This window comes from Aspergillus undulatus (assembly GCF_047715775.1).
Source record: "Aspergillus undulatus strain CBS 261.88 unplaced genomic scaffold BDV17scaffold_14, whole genome shotgun sequence".
NCBI classification, from domain to species: Eukaryota; Fungi; Ascomycota; class Eurotiomycetes; order Eurotiales; family Aspergillaceae; genus Aspergillus; species Aspergillus undulatus.
The window spans coordinates 1,082-18,879 of record NW_027396618.1 but is presented as its reverse complement, the minus strand read 5'-3'; the positions used below and the strand labels follow the sequence as shown (position 1 = coordinate 18,879).

The window sequence follows — 17,798 nt, the reverse complement described above, 5'->3', positions numbered from 1 at the left end:
AAATGCAGCGCATTCCCCCAAATGCCCGAGCTGGATCGGTTATTCCTTGCCCGTTGGACGACTAGTGTGCAGCTAGACGAATTAGTCTAGAGGCAGTGGTCGCAAAGGAGCGGAAAAGGGGCTGGAATTGGCCATCTTCGGCGGTTTGGGCCGTCTGAGGGAGGGAAAAAGGAATATGGACCGCTGCAAATTTGAGTTGCTGCGTTACATTGATTGTCCCAGAGGAGAAAGCGTACAGATCCAGGGTTCACTGCGAGTGTGATCTGTCTGATCTGTAACCCACAGAGCAACAGAAGCTGGGGGGCGGGGGAATCTGGGGGTGGAACTATCCCCAGATAACTTACTCGTACAGTGTATCTACTGTCAACAGAATACCCAGCGTGCCGACTGCCGAGAAGGCTTGGAGAGCTTGAGTGCGCCTCGCGTCTTGGAGAGAGAGTCTGTTCTCTATTGGACGAGCCCTAACGCCGTCGAGCGCCACTCACCTCATGGCCGCCCCCACGCTTTTGTGCTGACGCGGACTGCTGTGCTCCGTGTGCATTCTTCCATTATCCTTCTTGTGGGAGATATAAACTGAACTTACACAAGAATCATGAAAGACTAAAAAGCCGTGGCAACCTGCCGGCCACCGCAGTCATAAATGCAGCCCAGATGCCCCTCCTGATTCCGACGGAAGTAAATAACCAGATAATAAAACGCCACCAACAAATGACAAAGCACCATCGACCAGTTCTTCCTCCCGTAGACCAAGACAACGACTGCATCCGCGATCCAAACGAGCGCAGTGACCGCTTTCTGTTGCCCATATGCGCCCAGTGTCCGCAGCCCGTGCCCGTAGCCGAGCTCGCGGATTCCTCGCACAAATATCATCGGTGAGATTGTGCCCTCGCGCGGGACGCCGAATTCCCAGTACTGCGTGCCTGGTTGGAATAGGCAGCGTACGCCTCGGACGAGCATGAGTGCTGTGGTGACGGACCCGCAGGGGTTGAAGAAGTCTGTAGCATTAGCCGTTGGTGAGGAGATAAAGTGAAGTACTCGGGAATTTCGACACGAGCCGTGTGGCTGTTGTTGCTGCGATATGAGTTGCCATGCTGCCAGCTTAGATGGTAGTCTATGGAACTATCTGGATCGATCGACTTTTTGAATCTGGGTTGGATATGGCCCGAGAGGTAGGCGTCGACGCCATGCTGCAGGAGGAGGTCTTCGACTGCGGCGCGGAGGTTCGTCTGGTAGGACGAGTAGTCGGAGCTCTACATTGGTCGGTGGCTCATTACAAATACCCATGGTGTCTTGGTGCGGTCGATAGACGCCAGGTCCTTCTTTAGCCACTTGTACTGCGCATACGACTTTGTATCCTTGAAGCTTCCGTCGACTGTTCCGAACGGGCCGCTCTTTGTTGTCGAGGTTTCGTCGGGTGTGGAAAAGTCCTCGTCGCCCGTGACGCCTTCCTGGGGTGTTGAAAACGGAGTATTGGCAAAGTCCGTCTCGCCATCGAGCGAGATAAAATGCGCCAGCCCGTAGTCAAACGAGTACCAATAGTTGCCGATGCCACCGGTTTCCGTCCCCGGCATGCGGAATCGATGCTAGAAGGCTGTGATGTTCCGCTGCGACGGCGGACAGCTATAGTATGTCAAGTTAGCGGCGGGAGCTGAGCCATTGGCAATGTCTTTGTTGAGATACGCCATCATTGGATCCCCTGGCCCGTCGAACTCGGCGCACGCAGCTTCGCGGTTCCCTGGCATGACCATGTGCGGGATCTTGAGCGTGAGATTGACCATCCACTGCTGCCACAGGTCCCAGTTGGACTTGTACAACACGCTCATGTCACCCCCGTTCGGACCGCCTTGGTTCGCCGTCTCCCCGTCCGGCAGAGGCATGAGGTACTCCTCTGGGATGGGGCCGCCGCCGGGCAACTCGGTGTTTATGCCGTTGTATTACACGGGCCAGTCATCTGCGCAGGGGAGAATGCCGGAGAACCAGTCGTCTGCGTACGAGAGATCGCCGCCGTGCCAGGCAAATGCGGTTCCTTCGTTCGCTGCCTTGAGGAGCTCGCGATGGGTGCCTTGGGCGTTGGTGTACCCCATGTCGTTGAGAACTGCAACCGTAAAGGAACCATCGGCGCCGGCCTTCCTGGCTGTTTTTGAAAGAGAGAACGTCCGACTCGGTCGTGCCGTTGGCGCCGGGGAGCTGGTAGTAGTAGGTGGTGGTTTCGGTCTCTAACCCGTCGATGCTGACTTCGTGGAAGAATTGACTGCACTGGGTGATGGCCTTGACTCGTTCACAGGAAGGCGTTCGGTCATATCTGACAGACAGTGTCATTCGCACTTTGCTCCAGTTGGGTGCAGGGGGAGTGGAGCTTACGTATGAGAATAACCAAGGGCAACGCGGCTCAGATTCCGAGGGTCGCTACCCCCAACGGACCGAGGGGGTTTCTCCCGGACCAAAGCGCGTTTGGTAGCGGATGTGCATGCCACCAGGGACATACGAGAGGGAAATCACACTGATATTGTGGGTGGGATGGGCGATCTTGGGTTTGACGGCGGGTGGCTCCACAAGACGGGGATAGCCCTTTCCGTTGCCATTGATGGTGGGATTGACTCAGTCTCCTACTGGAACATCGGGACCTGTGTAGGGGTAGTGAGTGTCAACCGTTGGACGAGCATTGGCAGTGGCGCCCACAGCGACGAGGAGGGCAGAGGCTGTGGATGCCCTCATTTTGGCAACGAGACGGCGGTAACGTGTAGAGGTCGGTGCGGGAGAATCACGTTTATGTTCCAAGTGCTTATCATCTCTGACCGACTTGTAGATAGTGAGGTTGTTATTGGCGAACTTCGTGCGAACCATCTAGACTCCAGATGCTAATCGAGAATCTATGATTGGGCTCAAGAGTGGGTGCTGTAGTGGATCTTGGAGCTTACAATGCTTAGCTTGACTGTTCATACAGACCAATCGAGACCCCTGAGATAAGTCCTGTTCATCAACTCATGCAAAACAGACGATAACTGACGACAAGACCATCTCTCGTCGCAAGTGTGTGCAGCATTTGTCTAAATCACACCCAGCGCGACACATCGGCGAATTCTGGCTGGAATTCCGCGCCGGAGCTACAGACACCCCTAAGCCTCGAGTGGCATGGCAACGCTCTTTCAACTCCAAAGAACTCGGCGTCGGGAGAAGGCAAAAGAGAAGGAACAGTGCTCCCAAGACCCATTCGTTTGTACGTGATCGGATACGGACAAAGAAAGCCATGGCGTTTCAACGGGCGCAGCGACTTCTTTGTTGCCCTAGATATATATCCTCACCCCATTCCGCAGACATCTTGTCCTTGAGCGGTATTCTCACCACCCACCAGAATGATGCGTGTTTCGAAACCAATGAGCACGGAGCAGACTTGCTTTAGCTGCCATAAGAAGAAGGTATCTATACCAGGTCTCCAGAATCAGGTCGCAGTGCTGACAATCTAGGCCAAATGCGACATTGCAAAGAAAACCCCCTGCACCGAGTGCGCCAAAGCCGAGTCCAAGTGCATGTAAGAAAAGACCCTTTGCCTTCAACGCAGTAGATATACTAAGCCATGGAGACTCTACAACAGGAAGCAAAAAGTCTATAGCGGCTCTTCGACCGATGCGAAGACAAAGGAGAAGAGCAAAGACTGGAGCAAAGACCAGGGTGACGCAAAGAGAACCAAGAAGGACCCCCCAGCAGGTCTCTCACTGGCAAAAGACCTCGATGCCATTCGCAATCTCGACCGCGTCCAGGATCTCCGCGTGAAAGGCCGCTTCCTCGGACGGCATGTTTCCTTTGACGAGGCGATGCTCACTCCGAGTCTCACAGAGGAGCACTGTCATCTCTCCGGCGCAGAGCTCCAACTCCTCCGCGAACAGGGCACCTTTACGCTCCCGTCGAATGCGGTGCAACATGAGCTCATCGCGACGTTTCTGGAGTACGGCCACGCCTGGGCACCGGTCATCGACCCTGCCTGGCTGACTGGATCCAGTCCTTCGTTCCTCCTCCTGCAAGCCATCTTTGTCGCCGCAAGCAGAATGACCACCTAAGCGGACGAGTACGGCGAGACGGCCGATTTCTATCGACGGGCAAAGCTGCTCTTCATGCTCGGCAGCGAGCGCGACCCGTTGATCTGCGTCGCTAGCGCTTTGCTGCTGCACTTCTATAACCCCGTCTCATCAGACCCCCTCGTGACGGATACAAGCGGATTCTGGCTGCACACGGCCGAGTCGATCGCGTTCAAGGCTGGGCTGCACAAAGAGCCCCCCGCAAACTATAACCACCGAGGGCTGCAACGACGGCTCTGGTGGACAATCGTGGTGCGCGACTGCATCACGGCGGTCGAAACCGGCCGTCCTCGAACAATCAATCTCACACACAGCGACGTTGCTCCCCCGACACTGGACGACTTCCCCGAGCAGGACGCCCATGCGAGGGTATTCCCGGTCTACCTGTCAATATGCCTGCGGCTGGGCGACACCGTGGAGCGAAGCATTCGCGGCGGAGTCACTACCGAGTACCAGCGATCGCTGGAAGACTCTCTCTTCCGGTGGGTCAAGCAAGACTTTCCTGGGATCACCGGTGCTTTCCCTGGCTGCTCGTTCGAGGCGAGACAAGTGCTCGTCGCGTACCTTGCCAACCTGATCATCCTGGACCGGTCGCCCGCGCTAGACGGGACACGGTCCGCTCGGTCTGTGGTCGCGGCGTCGTTCATGGTCGGGCTCTTTCGAGAGTTTATGCAGTGCGACGAGACTTGTCGTTTAGGAGCCGCTTTTACGTTTTATGCATTGACTGCGGGTCTTGTGCTCATTCCGGCACGTCGCGTAAAGAGTCTGGCCGATGTGATAGTCGAGGAAGTGATCATACTCACAGCGTCTCTCCACATCTTGTCGAAACAGTGGAGTTCTGCCTCCGATAGCATTCGCACACTGGATAAACTGGGCAAAGAGAAGGGGCCGAACCGGACGAGCACCTACGACACCTCTCGAGTGAACGAGGAAATCCGTCCCTTCTTCGCTGGGCTGGATACAAAGTGGTGTCGCCTTTGGGGACCAGTGGTAGACAATGAGTACGACCAAACTGTCTCCTCTCTGCACGGAACGCAGCGCAGTCTCCTGGAACCGTATAATAATGCTCAGGCCCAGGCATGGGATGTGCCTCCGCTCCCCGTCAGCTATCCCAGTTTGCTGTCCAAGTCCGGTGGTGGTGATTTCGGAGCTTCGTGGCTTGTGGAACGGACTGCGTCATGATATTAGTTTATGCTTTATTGTAGTTTAGAATCGGAATATTACATGCACGTGTCTGTAATAAAAAAAAAAAAAACTCAGTAGTTCATGTATCAACTTCATGCATCCTTCTGCAATCCCCTTCATCCCCGGACCTGGAGCAGCCAAAAGGACAGGGAGCTGAGGGATCAAATTGCCAGCGAAATAGCGGATCACATTTGCAATCGTGCGAGGCAGAGGAGACGCGAGACCAAGCGATCGATCAAAGACTTCAGCAGATGGAATCTGAATTTGCTGCCATCTGAGCTCCGTCAAGGACTCGATCAAAGGTCCGTAGATGTACTCCTTCAAGCCCTTCCATCGGATCGCAGAAGCGCATTATCCGCGTGTCAACATAGTGTAAGAACCTGCGGGGCAGGATCAACCTACCATAGGACAGCTCTTCGCATTTGTATATAGCGTCAAGTCGGCAAACGCAGCTCGAGCTTCAGACGGGGCCAGTCTGAATCGCCCATTGGGATCCTGTAGGATCTCGGCGCAGTTGAGGAGCCAAAGCTAAAGGCAAGTCGCTTTTGCCTTGTATGGCAAAGCAGTGGCGGGAACCAGAGCGGCGATGGAGCTGGAAGAAAGTGTCTCGTCCGGTATGCAGCTTGCCACACCTTCCATCCACCCTTCTGGCTGTAAACAGATAGTATTGTGCTAGCAGTGATGCAGCTATGTATGCATGAGGTGAGTCTCTTCGCTTCAGCAAAGGCCCCTCTACTGACGGCTGCAGACCCAAAACCTCTCCGATGTCAGCCGACTGCTGCCCCATCTCAATGCTGTCGCTTTCCTTCTTACAGCAGAGGCTCTGACACCTTCAGAAAACACCGACCTACGACTCTTTCTCCAGGATATGTTCAGCTATTTCTTCGCCCTGGCGGCTTTCTCACATGGTCCGAGCTTGGCTTTGACTCCGGCTGTCCAGGTGTTTGATCTGCTTGACCTTGAGTACCACAACGCACTCGGCTCGAGCTTGCTTCTTGGACCGTCTCAGCAATTGATCATCACAATCTTTCGAGTCACGAGACTGACAACGTCTCCGTCTTCCGCGACAGGCTATAACATCAGAGTCGGAAGTAATGCATTTATCAACTCCAACTGCACGATTCTGGACACCTGCACCGTTTCGATTGGTTCCCGAACGCTCGTCGGCCCCAGTGTGTCGTTCTTCAGCGGCACGCACATTGTTGATCCGGGCTTGTGCAATGGAACGAATGGACAAATGGACCGGAGATGGGCGGCTCTAGTAGTACCGGACAGGATTGCTGGATCGCGGGCAAGGTCATCGTCCTGCCGGGAGTGACCGTCGGCGGCGGGTGTACGATTGGAGCACGGAGTGTGGTAACCAAGGGGAGACCATTCTACCAAACGAGAAGAATGCCGGGCTGACATTATGTTTCATCCGATTGGGATATCCCACCGTACCACGTCGCAGCAGGGAATCCAGCGAGGATCCTTCGGAAAATTAAGCGAGCGTCGGCGGAGGACACCGGCCGGGAAGACACTGGGCAGGATCACAAGATGGAATAAACGGGAATGCATAAAGGAGCCCACTGGTAGATTTTTGATGGATGATTGATCTGCCCTGTGCGTCTTGTCGTCGTGGCTCAGACACACTGCCTATCGATAGGAAGCATCGCGTTTCAGACTCGTAGCCAACTCGCAGCATAAAAACGAGTCAGCCTGTGCATGGCATCTTTGATATTATTTAGAAACGGAGTGGCGTCATATTATGACATCTCATATTCCCACATCAGATCGAAGCTCCTAACCATGTCCGATCGGGACTACATATCAGAGTCGTTGCCAAATCATCCTCCTTGGCCACGGATATCCCAAAAATAAATTAAACAAGGGAGGGGCTATGTCATGAGCACCATACTCGTGCCTGATATAAACGGCCCCAGAGTTCAAACTCCAAGACATTGCAGCCTTGCAAGTTGCCGCCGGGCTCTAGCACAGGTCGCCCTCGTGCAGATCGCAGGATCGAAGGATGACAGGGCTTAGTCGACGACCAGTACTCGGAAGCCTCGTTTATCAAAAGTGGACGCATTCTGCGCCATGCTTAACGCCAGTGAAATTTTCATTCCCAGCGGGGCTTTTATGCGACCAATCCAGATGCCGCGAGCTTGTCCTCTCTGGTTATATGTTCCGCTGGATGGATATCGATATCATACTTGCGAGATGCAAGCGGCATCATGGGCATTGGCGAGAGGGCTGTGAGCGTTGGTCTTCCATCTCGGCGCTTAATCGTACATGGCGAGTGTGGTCTTCGTTGTCTGTTGCCCGTTGTATTGGGTTGGGCTTATATTCTTTTGCAGACACTAATACCCACGTTGTCTTTTTCTCCGATGATTGCATGTTATTCTTATATTGTCGCCTTAGTTAATACGCAACTCATCAAACAATATGATTATTCTTACACTCGCCATCCTCATAGCAGTCGCCTACCTCGTCTACAAGATCTCCGACACCCATACACGCCGCAAAACCCTACCACCAGGACCAAAACCCCTTTCCCTAATCGGCAATCTGCACCAACATATAAAGAGCGAGCAATGGCTCCTCTACGACAAATGGCACAAGCAATACGGCCCGGTAATCACAGTAAAGATGGGCATCCGCACCGTCATCTTTCTCAACACCCACAAGGCCATCACCGACTTCCTGGTCAAACAAGGGCGGACCTACTGCTCGCCACCGAAACTGCACTTCATTGGCGACTGCATGATCCGCGGCTCCGTCCCCATCCTCCTGCCTCAGTCCAAGGAGCGTCGAGATGTCCATCGCCTCTTCAAGTCCCTGCTTGCGTCGAAGGCGTGCAGGGCTTATGCGCCGCTGCAGGAGCGTGAGAGTCCGCGGTTCATACTTGGTCTGTCCGAGACTGATGGGAATGACAAGTATATCTGGTCGTACTCTAGTTTTATCCGTTCCTGACTCTCTCATTCCATCCCCGTTTAATCCGTGGGAACGGGCCGGCGCAACATTCCATCGAAGATTCACTGAGTTTTGGAAACGGCGCATGCAGCGAGGACTGGATAATCCCAACTGGAACTGGACGCGGCTAGTCAACGACAATAAACCGCAGAGTCTGTCGACCGACGAGCTTCTCTACTGGATCATCGAGCTCGAGTTCGCATCTATTGCTTCCACCACGGTTCTCATCAGGTCGTTCATGGCTACCGCCGTTGCGAACCCGGACGTGACGCAGCAGGTGAGGGGGGAGATTGATGTGGTTGTAGGTTGCAAGAGGCTTCCCACCACGGACGACCAGGACAAGCTGCCTCTCCTCGGGGCTTTCATTCACGAGCTGATGCGTTGGAGAGGCACGCCGCCATTGTCAATGCCATACCAGGGCCAGGAAAACGTCGACTATAATGGATACCGCATCCCGTCAAACGCCCTCGTCATCGCGAATCAGTGGTCCCTAAACATGGGTCCAGAAGTGTACCAGCACCCCGAACGATTCCAGCCACAGAGATGGCTAGCCAATCCCAAGCTGCAGAAGCCGTTCTTGTTCGGGCACGGCCGGAGAGTCTGCCCGGGTGAAGAATTCGCGCGGAATTCGCTGTTTATTACCTTCGCGCAGATCCTCTGGGCTTTTGATATCGTGCCGGCTTCTCCGACCTTTGGGCAGAGCAAAGTACCCGGGCTCAGCATGGGGGCCAACGAGGGGACTGATGAGCTGACATTCTCTCTGAGAGACGCCGGGCGGTTAGCTGTGCTCGAGTGTGCGTCTCGTGCGTTGACTCACGACAAGGATCTCCTGGACAACGCTGCACCTGCGGTACCTTTGCACCTGTCGACAGGGTGAATAGGTCATCCTAAACATACGATAGGCAGCGGTCGTGTAAAAGCCTTGCAGCATGGGTCCTTTATTCGCGAACTAGATTACGACATTTGGTATATCCTCGGTGTAAGGTGTTTTTATATTTGTTTTGAATTAGCTACCTCATTCTAGATACCCATGCGAGAAGCGTTCCTTTGTACCACACTATACTCCTATACTTCTTCACATACTAATAGGCTTTCATCATCTTCTTCATCGGATAGAGCTTTAGTCCTGTCGTCGCATCAGTTGGGTGGACTTGAGTTTACCCAGCTTTAACGGTCGATTGTTCAAACTGACTCGTCTCCATTGAACGACAAGGATAATCCGCAATATTCCTCTCTTGGTACCAAGGTCCCAAAGATGGCGCATTGCATACTTACAGCAAAAAAGTCAAGTTTATCCAGTGGTCCCCATCATTCTCTAAATGTTGATTATCTACACGTCAATTAACCCCAGCCAACCGACGCCCTTCATCCTGCAGCAATTTGATGTAGTGATCTAATCTGTCAGCTTCGTGGAAGGGGTTACAATTTGCCTACCAATAACCGTCCATCTCTGCCTCACTGATACTAAATCCTCCAATATCGTGTCAAGTCGATTTTGATTCTCCCGACTATCGTACTCCTTGAGAACCCATGCACACTCCAAACCAGTTTGGTACAGAAAATGACGCACCAGTATCCGTTGTTAATAAAATAGTCAGTGTAACCTCGACCCCGTGGCTGGTCATCTGTTCAATGCTCTGGATAGGGGCTTGCTGCATGACCGTCTCAGGGACCCGCACATGGTCCGACGGAGGATAATGCTCATCGCAGGCGTAGGTATTAGCGAGCATCAGTTGCGCGTGGCCGCACAGTATCGCCGCCGCCACTCTATCCTCCGTTGGATCAAGTCTACTGTCAAGGTGCCGCCGAGCGACGACAGCATCGCGTGAAGCTGCTGAGCTTCCGTCGGCAGTACTCGGCGGTCCGTGTCGGTATCCAAGCGGTTTCGGTGTGAGAGCACGCGGTCTGTGATGTGCGCTGCCTGGCAGGTATTCGCATACGGGCCCAAGGGTATATTCTCCGATAGGGACTCGAATAACGGTTGATTCTTGCCGACCTCGCCTGCCTTCCAGGATGCCTCGGGTTATGGGAGGAGATCACCGTTTGTCAGTTCCGGAGCTGCAAGCAGGACTCTGGATCCACCTAGGGTTATGAAGCTTTTGAAATTAGACGGGGAGTAACTAAGTGTCAAAGGAACCCAAGCTAACCGGCCTAAAATGACTACCGCTCCTCTTCTCGGTGGGTCCAGGTATCCGGTGGCTTGCGGGGCATGCTTTCTGTCATGCAGTCCAGGAGAGTTCCTAGTCTTGCAGCGTGGCTGATAGCAAGCCTCTGGATCTGTGGGAAATGTCATAAGATACTGCTTCCTCGGGGGATGCAGATGGCGATGTTATGAGGTGCATGCAGGTCAACCGAAGTGCCAGTCCTAAATCAGGGTCTGGAACGCGTTCCTGCAAACGTTTTGCTAGCCTCTTCTCGCTCATATATGGTAGCCATGTACGAACGGATGCAAAGTAATCATTGCAGATCGCGATTCGGTCATGCATTGTCTTGAGGAAGCTCAGGCCTTGTAGAGACACTAGAATCGGCAAGGTAGCAGACTCGGCAATGGCTTGGTGGGAACCGGAAACGAGCAGAAAGGTGGCCGGGAAGTGCTAGGATATCGGTAGCACTCCAGGTCATCGGATCAGCTAATAGCAAATTTGTAGAGTGGCTCGGCTTGCTCAGGGACTGGGTATTTGTTGTCGCATAGTCGCAGACTTTGCCCAGTCGAACGCACTGCCAGAGTCAGACCATGGACAGATACTACACAGCATGCAAGCTCCTACCAGTGAGCGGGTGGGTTAGCTCTCGCGTGTACTTTCGCTTTAGAGTTCTATTGAGCTGTGAGATGACATGGCCAGTTACAAGAGTTCACAATGTTCTGGCGTACTTGCAGGACACTGAGTCGTCGGTCTGTCGAAACGGAAGAAGCTAAGGGGGTAGATATTTTGATATTTTGAAGCTGAAACTGCAGATGTATCTATATACTGCCAAGCCTTGATCAGTTCTTTCCTCGCTTCTCCAGCTCCTCGCGGACCCGCGGGAGAATGTAGCGCCCGTAGTCGACCGCATCGCTGAGGTTGTCGTACCCTCGAATGGAGATCAGCTCGGCTCCCAGTTCAATATAATCTAGAATCGACTCGGAGACAGTTTCGTAGGATCCGACTAGAGCCGTAGATGCACCGCGCGCATTCGTTGCCGTCACGGTCGGATACCACAAAGCTCGGTCGTGCACCTCGCCTCGTGAGGCTATCTCGAGCAGCCGCTGCGAGCCAACATTCTGCGGGGTCGGAGCATTGGCCGGCGCTTTGCCCAGTCCAGCAGCACGGTGAGTCTGGAGAGCATCAAGGGTGCGGTGGGCCTTGGCCCAGGCCAGGTCGTCCGTCTCGGCCACGATTGGACGAAATGTGACCCAGATGCGAGGCCGGTCGGTGCGACCAGCCTTTTCTGCTTCAGCGTAGATACGATCGATCTGATCCTTCGTTTCCTTCAGTGGCTCGCCCCAGAGGCCGAAGATGTCGGCGAGGGAACCGCCGATGCGATAGGCATCATCGGAAGAGCCGCCAACAGAGACCGGAATCGTGCCGTTCACCGGACGAACAGCGTTGCTGAATTGCTTGAACTTGTAGTACGGACTCTCCCAGTCGAAGGGCTCGGCAGACTCCAATGCCCGACGCAAGATATTGATATAATCCTCGAGTCGTGCGTAGCGTTCCGTCTTGTTGAGGAAGTCACCCTCCTTGGCCTGCTCCGCATCGCTGCCACCGGCAATGAAATGCACGACAGCACGACCACCACTGAGTTGATCCAAGGTCGCCAGTGCCTTGGCTGCTACCGTCGGATATTTTGTGTTTGGGCGAAGAGCGATGATGATCTTGAGGTTTTTGGTAGCAGCGGCGATGGCGGCGCCGACAGTGAAAGGGTCAAAATAGGAGCTATCGTAGGGCACCAGCGTATAGTTGAACGCGTAATCGTCGAGATTTCGGGCATAGCGGACGAGGAATTCGGGGTCGATGGGAGCACCAGGAATCGGCTTGAGCTCCGTCGACTGGGTAGGGAATGTGAGGCTGATGAATTCGGTCGGCATCTTGAATGTTCCAATGCTCTCGCTCCAAGAAAGTGTGAGGTACAGTCAGGACGAAGAGAAGGCCCGGTGAGGAGACGGTTGTTCTTGTACCTCCTCCAACGGCTTATCACCGATGGTGTGATCGGCACCAAGTCGCCGTGGATGGCATCACCGGATGATGCGAGACATACAGAAATCACGTCTTGACCCCTCACAAGTCCGTCGCCAATGGCTCGGCTGCATTCCCCGCGCTGCTTATTTTGCGCTCCATTTTTTCCCGAGCTTTAATCATTCTCCGCTTGGTGCCGACATAACCCTCCATGCCCGCAAGTGTCGCATATAGCTTGGTGGTCGACACGCGCGACAAGTCCGCGCCCTGGTCGCGCAAAGCATGAACAAACGCATGGAAGTTGGCCGATCGCGGTCGATAGTGGCCACTGCAATGATTAGCATCGTCGTTGGAAAGTGTAGATGACGCACCCACCTTAACGGAGCCAAGTCTCGTAGTTTTCCCTGGCGAATCTTGATCAGCCCAGCAGCTGCGATGCGGCCGCCTCGGAGGAAGGACGAGTGCTGAAAAGATCCTCTCTTCTTGATTCCAACGTACAGGCGATAGGACGGGTCCGCAACCTGATCCTATAAGTAACCATCACCAAAGGCTCGGATCCGTCGTCATACGAATATCCACCAGTCGTCGCTACCAAAGACCTTATCCTTGACTCGTTTGACGAATCGCTTTCTCCGATCATCGAGGGCCCCGATTCTTGTATCAGCCGCCAGGCTTTCGTCGTCACTACTCTCGTCTGACGAAGAGCTCGGTAGCGAATGCGAGCGCCGAGGCATTGGGTTGAGGGTAGCCGCGTGTGCCTGGCTCGGACTCCGGATGGGTGAAATGCCGTCGGTGCTGTCTTCGTATCGCGAATTATCCGTCCATACCAGTTCGTTGTTCTTGGCCCAGCGAAATCTGCCCATCTGGTCTATTATCACCAGGTAGTTCAAGCGCTCCTCCCGAGACAGATATCGGATCTGTTCGCGCTCCAGCTTGTCGCGCGGGCAAGCAGGGAGCTCAATGTCCTTGCCAGCACCGTGATCGAGCCAGTAGAAAAAGTTCTCGTGGGAATCGGTCATTTTCCAGTGCTCATGGTATTTTCGCAGGTTGCTTCCGTGGCGATGTTTAAGATCCATCATCTCGAGGAAGTACTGAAGATCCATTGCCTTGCTCACGGTTGCTAGGGATGGCTTGACGCGTCGGGAAGCGGAGTCGGGTTCGTAGCTGTCTCGATGGGCTAACTTGGCGACGTCGACGGCATGACTCCAGTTTCGATGGGCCTGGCTGGCGGAACAAGTTGCTGGTGCAGTCTCAGATCGTTGCCGTTGCTGTGATTGCGCCAGCCGTGCAGTCTACCAGACAAAGACCTCGGAGTCAGTCAGTTTCCAACGAGGCGACGGGGAGCGGTACCATACGTCAACCCATCGATTTGTAGCCGTCAGATGACGGCCCTGTAATTCACGACGCGCCCGATAACCGCGATAGACACGCTGCCGACTGTCAATGCACTGGCGAGGTCCTCTGTTGTCCGTCTGTACGTACCTGGATCAGGCACACAGCCTCCCTGACGTCATTTTCCGGCTCACGCACTGCAGAGGCATCGCGGAGGGCCATAGCGGCTGCTTGAGAGCGGGGCGGTTTGCTCGACCGACGAACGAGACAGTCCACAAGCAAAAAGAATCCGCGGTCATGAAGATTGCTGTGTTGCTGTGTTCCGATCAGAGGCGAAGCAAACCTGCTGCCTGCGCACGACAAAGTGTAAGGCGACCCACGATGCGGCGGGACGGGTCTGGGAGTCACGGGGGTATTGGGGCGTTGTGATGCCGGCGCTAGCCGTAAATGGTTAGAACTGACTTCGGTCAAGGCACCCAGGCACAGTCTCGAGTCTGTCGCTCAGTTGCTGAACGACAAGCCTCTCTGACGTACGGAGAGCTTACTCGACAAATCGTTGACTCAAGTCTTGTCTCCTGTGTCCGTGGAGTCCCTTGGTGGCACACTTGGCATGGTCTCGTGCGCTGGCAAGCGCAGCGCGCGCAGCTTGTTTCCCAAATGGGCGACGGCGGGTACTGCGCTGAGTGTATAAGTAATGCAGTCGAGCATCTGTTCAATCTTACCACTGCGTTGGTCTACAGTTCGTACAAGCGCAACTCGAGACCCATGCGCGAACCTGTCTAAATCTATCCTCTCGGCCGCGACGAGGCCATGGCCGTGCGGTGAGCCCCATCTGCCTCCCCCCCCCAATGGGGACGATGACTAACGCCAACAGCCTCAATCGAAGCATCAGCTTCACAACCTCTCGTCGGTTGCCGATGTCGGGACCGGAACCGGGTACGTCTTCACTCAGCCCTAGCGTCCGTGTGACCGAGATCGATCCTAACAGGGGATCTGCCAGGATATGGCTATAAGATACTCAGAAGGTGTTGAGTCAGACCTCGTCCCAGTCGGAGCGCTATTTTCACGGCTTCGATATCTCCGCAGCCCAGTTTCCTCCTGCCACAATCGTTATGACCTCGTGCATGTCAAGTCACTCGTCACGGCTGTCGCGATACCTTGTGTCAGCTGCCGTGGAAATTATATTGACAATCTTAAGTACTTTGATCAACTCTCGCCCGTTTGTCAGGCTTCTGCTAATGGACCATGTTCGCAGAGCCTGGCGGTTACCTTTATTGGTTCGACGTCGATTTTCATGCGAGCGGGGGCGCCGATCAGCCTAAACTCATGCAGTATCGTGGGTGACCACATGCAAATCCCAGCCGTTGTATGTTTTTGGAGCTTGCTTTCTTTCTTCCTTCCTTCTTCTTTGTGTGTGTGTGTGTGAGGTTTCCAGTCCCCATAAACCTTTTAGGAGGCATGGTTGACGTCCGTGGTGGTTGTGCCTTGTATCGAGTCCCGCCCTTCAGCATACGCATCTGAACCATTGTCTTTCAGGAGCACTCTGAAGGGAACAGATTGTACCCAGCTATAGTAGGCCTTGTCAGTATTATCTCGGTTCAGAGGAAAGAGCAGAGACCGGTTTGTGGTTAGATCAGAATAAGGAAACCCCAACAGCGTTGGCAAGTAGTAGTAATAGACTAGTCTCTAGATGTGGTGCCGAAAAGAACTGGACATGGCACTAACCTAAGACTGTCTATCACAGACCACATTAATCTCCATCGGATCGGCACCATGCAACGCTCGTTCATGGTAGTCCGGGGAGTGCGTGTGGATTGGTGGATCGAACTCAGCTCGCAGGAAGATCTTGCCAGATGAAGTTGATCGATATGAAGGCGACCAGGAACCATGGATTGTGCATCCCTACCATAGATTCGGGACCGCTCCTTTCCAGAGACAGCGATCGTTTTATCACTACTATCAATCTCCCCGTCCTCCGCCGAATCGCTTTCTCGTTTCTATCATCATTGCCCCTATGGCAACCGGCTGCTTTTGCATTCAGGGTACTCCCACGAGTAACTACTTTCACCTTTAGCTCTTCAGCCCTGGCATTTCCCCCCTGTTTCGCTTCGCAATTTCTATCATAGGACTAGTGAGATTGGGATTGGGATTGGGATTGGGATCGGCTGGCCCCAAGAGCTTGGTAGCGTATAAGCATGAGACGAGCCGGTGGACCCCCGGCGACCAGTCGGACAGGGTCCATTTAGCAGGTTTTAAGCTTTCGCCAACTCTGCTCGATGGCGATGAAGCACGGGCGGTCTTGGTTCCAGACTACTCTTGGGTGTAGTTAAATAGGCTCCGTGGGAAGGGGAGGGCAGACTTGCCACCGTGCGTGTTCAACACCGTCTCTCCAAAAGCGAGAGAAAAAAACAAAAAGAAGTAAGCACCATGGCCGCCCTTATTCGAGCCATCGCTCTGCTTCAGAGCGACCATGGCCAAAATGAAGCTCATCAGCTCGTTTCCCGACAAGCGCAGTACGTTGAGCCCGTCGATAGCCCGACAAAAGCCGGCTTCATTGCCATAGGCATCTGCGGCCTTGTATCATTTGTGGCAACCCTCAGTCTATTTCTCTTCCTTATATTTCGCTTTATCTTTTGGTCCCGCTACTACAAACAGCCTCTCGTGCATAACTAATATGTCATTCTAATCTACAACCTCCTCCTGGCCGATCTCCAGCAAGCAACTGCGTTCCTCATGTGCCTTCACTGGGTGAGCGAGGGCGCTGTCTACTATCCAAGCGCGGCGTGTATCCTCCAGGGATGGTGGATTCAAACAGCCGACCCAGGGAGCGGGCTGTTTGTTATCGCGATCGCGATATACACTGGCGTCGTTGTCCTGAGAGGCCAACAGCTACCGTACCGGGCTTTCGTGGGATGTGTTATCGGACTGTGGGCATTTATCCTGGTCCTAGGTTTCATCCCAGTGGGACTATATGGTTCCGAGACATTCGTCATCTCCGAAGCTGCTTGGGCAAGTCACCTACATAACTCTCATGCAAGTCCAATCCACTAACACCCCCTCCAGTACTAGATAAGCACCGCGCATGAAGACAAGCGCCTCTGGGGCCACTATATCTAGATTTTCCTCGCCGAGTTCGGTACCATGGTCCTTTACGGGCTACTGTTCTTCTACCTGCGCCGCCAAATACTGCATGCCGCAAACCTCCGCGCCAACCACGGACACTAGCAGAGCCTGAAGCGCCTCAACCGCGTCGTTATCTATATGCTTATCTACCCCTTCGTCTACGTCGTCTTGTCTCTCCCTCTCGCCGCGGGTCGAATATCTAGCGCCCGTCATGTCGAGCCGAGCCGCCAATACTTCGCCGTCGCGGGGTCCCTCATGGCATTGTCCGGATTAGGTGATGCAGTAGTCTACGCGCTGACAAGGCGCCAGCTGCTCCTTGATACGGACCTGAGCAGGTCGGATGGGCTGTATACGAGGTATGCGTATTCTGGGTCGCATACGTATCATACGCAGATTACTAGTACGACTGGGGGGCGGGAGCGGAAGTTGGGGTCGAGATTTCGGAAGGGCATGCAGGCGCTTGATGAGACAGTACAGGATAATCGGGATGATTCGACAGAGAAGATCGTGAAGGGTGCTAGGCATGGGAGTAGCGATGTTAAGCTGACGAACATGAATTATACGGGCCCCGGCGTGTACCAGGAGACCACTATTGAAATTACGCATGAGGCAGCGGATTCCCAGGGGTTTCACCATGACCATGATCAGCCGGAGCGGCATAATAAGTGAGCAGGGCCGCTTTATTTGACGTATTACCACTGGTCGAGCTTGGCCGATTCTCTTTGTCTCATATCTAATTCTACCTACCGCCTATACTTACTGCTTATGCCAATGCTAATGCTAATGCTAATGCTAATACATTGCCTTTTTCTTACGCCACACCGAGTCTTGAATTTCCTGGATAGCCTGGAAGTTACCCAATAGATCTGAGACATAAATGAATGTAGAAGGGGAAGGGGCAGGGTAGACCACTTGCCCTTGTACAAAGGCCTGCACGGGTGTCCACCCGACTAATGAGTTGGTTCTTCAAGAAGAC

General features: G+C 53.9%; 8 protein-coding genes across 8 annotated transcripts; 5 read left to right on the top strand and 3 right to left on the bottom strand.

Annotated features, from left to right (window-relative positions):
* Positions 1–363: 363 nt before the first annotated feature.
* Positions 364–2,715, bottom strand: BDV17DRAFT_280701 (Metallo-dependent phosphatase-like protein; the record flags this gene model as incomplete). The annotated part of the gene is made up of 9 exons (XM_073759917.1): positions 364–426; positions 619–660; positions 1,050–1,250; positions 1,281–1,583; positions 1,746–1,886; positions 1,941–2,130; positions 2,162–2,329; positions 2,411–2,568; positions 2,611–2,715. The coding sequence occupies 9 exons, from the start codon at positions 2,713–2,715 to the stop codon at positions 364–366; spliced, it is 1,371 nt and encodes a 456-aa protein (XP_073617245.1).
* A 207-nt stretch (positions 2,716–2,922) lies between these two features.
* On the bottom strand, positions 2,923–3,423 carry BDV17DRAFT_38619 (uncharacterized protein). Its single transcript, XM_073764455.1, has one exon. The coding sequence runs from the start codon at positions 3,247–3,249 to the stop codon at positions 2,983–2,985; it is 267 nt and encodes an 88-aa protein (XP_073617244.1). The 5' UTR covers positions 3,250–3,423; the 3' UTR covers positions 2,923–2,982.
* On the top strand, positions 2,923–5,255 carry BDV17DRAFT_297602 (transcription factor domain-containing protein; the record flags this gene model as incomplete). Its single annotated transcript, XM_073763521.1, has 4 exons — positions 2,923–3,416; positions 3,465–3,529; positions 3,560–4,028; positions 4,065–5,255. The coding sequence occupies exons 1-4, from the start codon at positions 3,354–3,356 to the stop codon at positions 5,253–5,255; spliced, it is 1,788 nt and encodes a 595-aa protein (XP_073617243.1). The 5' UTR covers positions 2,923–3,353.
* Positions 5,256–5,568: 313 nt separating this feature from the next.
* BDV17DRAFT_280699 (trimeric LpxA-like protein) lies at positions 5,569–6,803 on the top strand (the record flags this gene model as incomplete). Its single annotated transcript, XM_073759916.1, has 5 exons — positions 5,569–5,628; positions 6,007–6,166; positions 6,329–6,459; positions 6,507–6,609; positions 6,709–6,803. 5 exons carry the CDS (start codon positions 5,569–5,571, stop codon positions 6,801–6,803), a joined length of 549 nt encoding a protein of 182 aa, XP_073617242.1.
* An 879-nt stretch (positions 6,804–7,682) lies between these two features.
* BDV17DRAFT_289636 (cytochrome P450) lies at positions 7,683–9,127 on the top strand (the record flags this gene model as incomplete). The annotated part of the gene is made up of 3 exons (XM_073761701.1): positions 7,683–8,145; positions 8,195–9,060; positions 9,113–9,127. 3 exons carry the CDS (start codon positions 7,683–7,685, stop codon positions 9,125–9,127), a joined length of 1,344 nt encoding a protein of 447 aa, XP_073617241.1.
* Positions 9,128–11,160: 2,033 nt separating this feature from the next.
* On the bottom strand, positions 11,161–12,581 carry BDV17DRAFT_38556 (LLM class flavin-dependent oxidoreductase). Its single transcript, XM_073764454.1, has one exon. It carries the CDS (start codon positions 12,277–12,279, stop codon positions 11,194–11,196), a length of 1,086 nt encoding a protein of 361 aa, XP_073617240.1. The 5' UTR covers positions 12,280–12,581; the 3' UTR covers positions 11,161–11,193.
* Positions 12,582–14,219: 1,638 nt separating this feature from the next.
* Positions 14,220–15,676, top strand: BDV17DRAFT_258617 (uncharacterized protein). The gene is made up of 4 exons (XM_073757349.1): positions 14,220–14,520; positions 14,574–14,635; positions 14,700–14,896; positions 14,955–15,676. The coding sequence occupies exons 1-4, from the start codon at positions 14,394–14,396 to the stop codon at positions 15,019–15,021; spliced, it is 453 nt and encodes a 150-aa protein (XP_073617239.1). The 5' UTR covers positions 14,220–14,393; the 3' UTR covers positions 15,022–15,676.
* Positions 15,677–16,126: 450 nt separating this feature from the next.
* On the top strand, positions 16,127–17,531 carry gprD (the record flags this gene model as incomplete). Its single annotated transcript, XM_073763520.1, has 3 exons — positions 16,127–16,360; positions 16,415–16,687; positions 16,925–17,531. The coding sequence occupies 3 exons, from the start codon at positions 16,127–16,129 to the stop codon at positions 17,489–17,491; spliced, it is 1,074 nt and encodes a 357-aa protein (XP_073617238.1). The 3' UTR covers positions 17,492–17,531.
* Between the last annotated feature and the right edge of the window lie 267 nt (positions 17,532–17,798).

Bases quoted from the DNA above. Each gene is read 5' to 3' on its own strand.
- BDV17DRAFT_38619 (XM_073764455.1), bottom strand. From the start codon at position 3,249: ATGGCTTTCTTTGTCCGTATCCGATCACGTACAAACGAATGGGTCTTG.
- BDV17DRAFT_38556 (XM_073764454.1), bottom strand. From the start codon at position 12,279: ATGCCGACCGAATTCATCAGCCTCACATTCCCTACCCAGTCGACGGAG.
- BDV17DRAFT_258617 (XM_073757349.1), top strand. From the start codon at position 14,394: ATGCAGTCGAGCATCTGTTCAATCTTACCACTGCGTTGGTCTACAGTT. The intron at 14,521-14,573 runs GTGAGCCCCATC...TAACGCCAACAG, and splicing joins GACGAGGCCATGGCCGTGCG to CCTCAATCGAAGCATCAGCT. The intron at 14,636-14,699 runs GTACGTCTTCAC...GGGATCTGCCAG, and splicing joins GATGTCGGGACCGGAACCGG to GATATGGCTATAAGATACTC.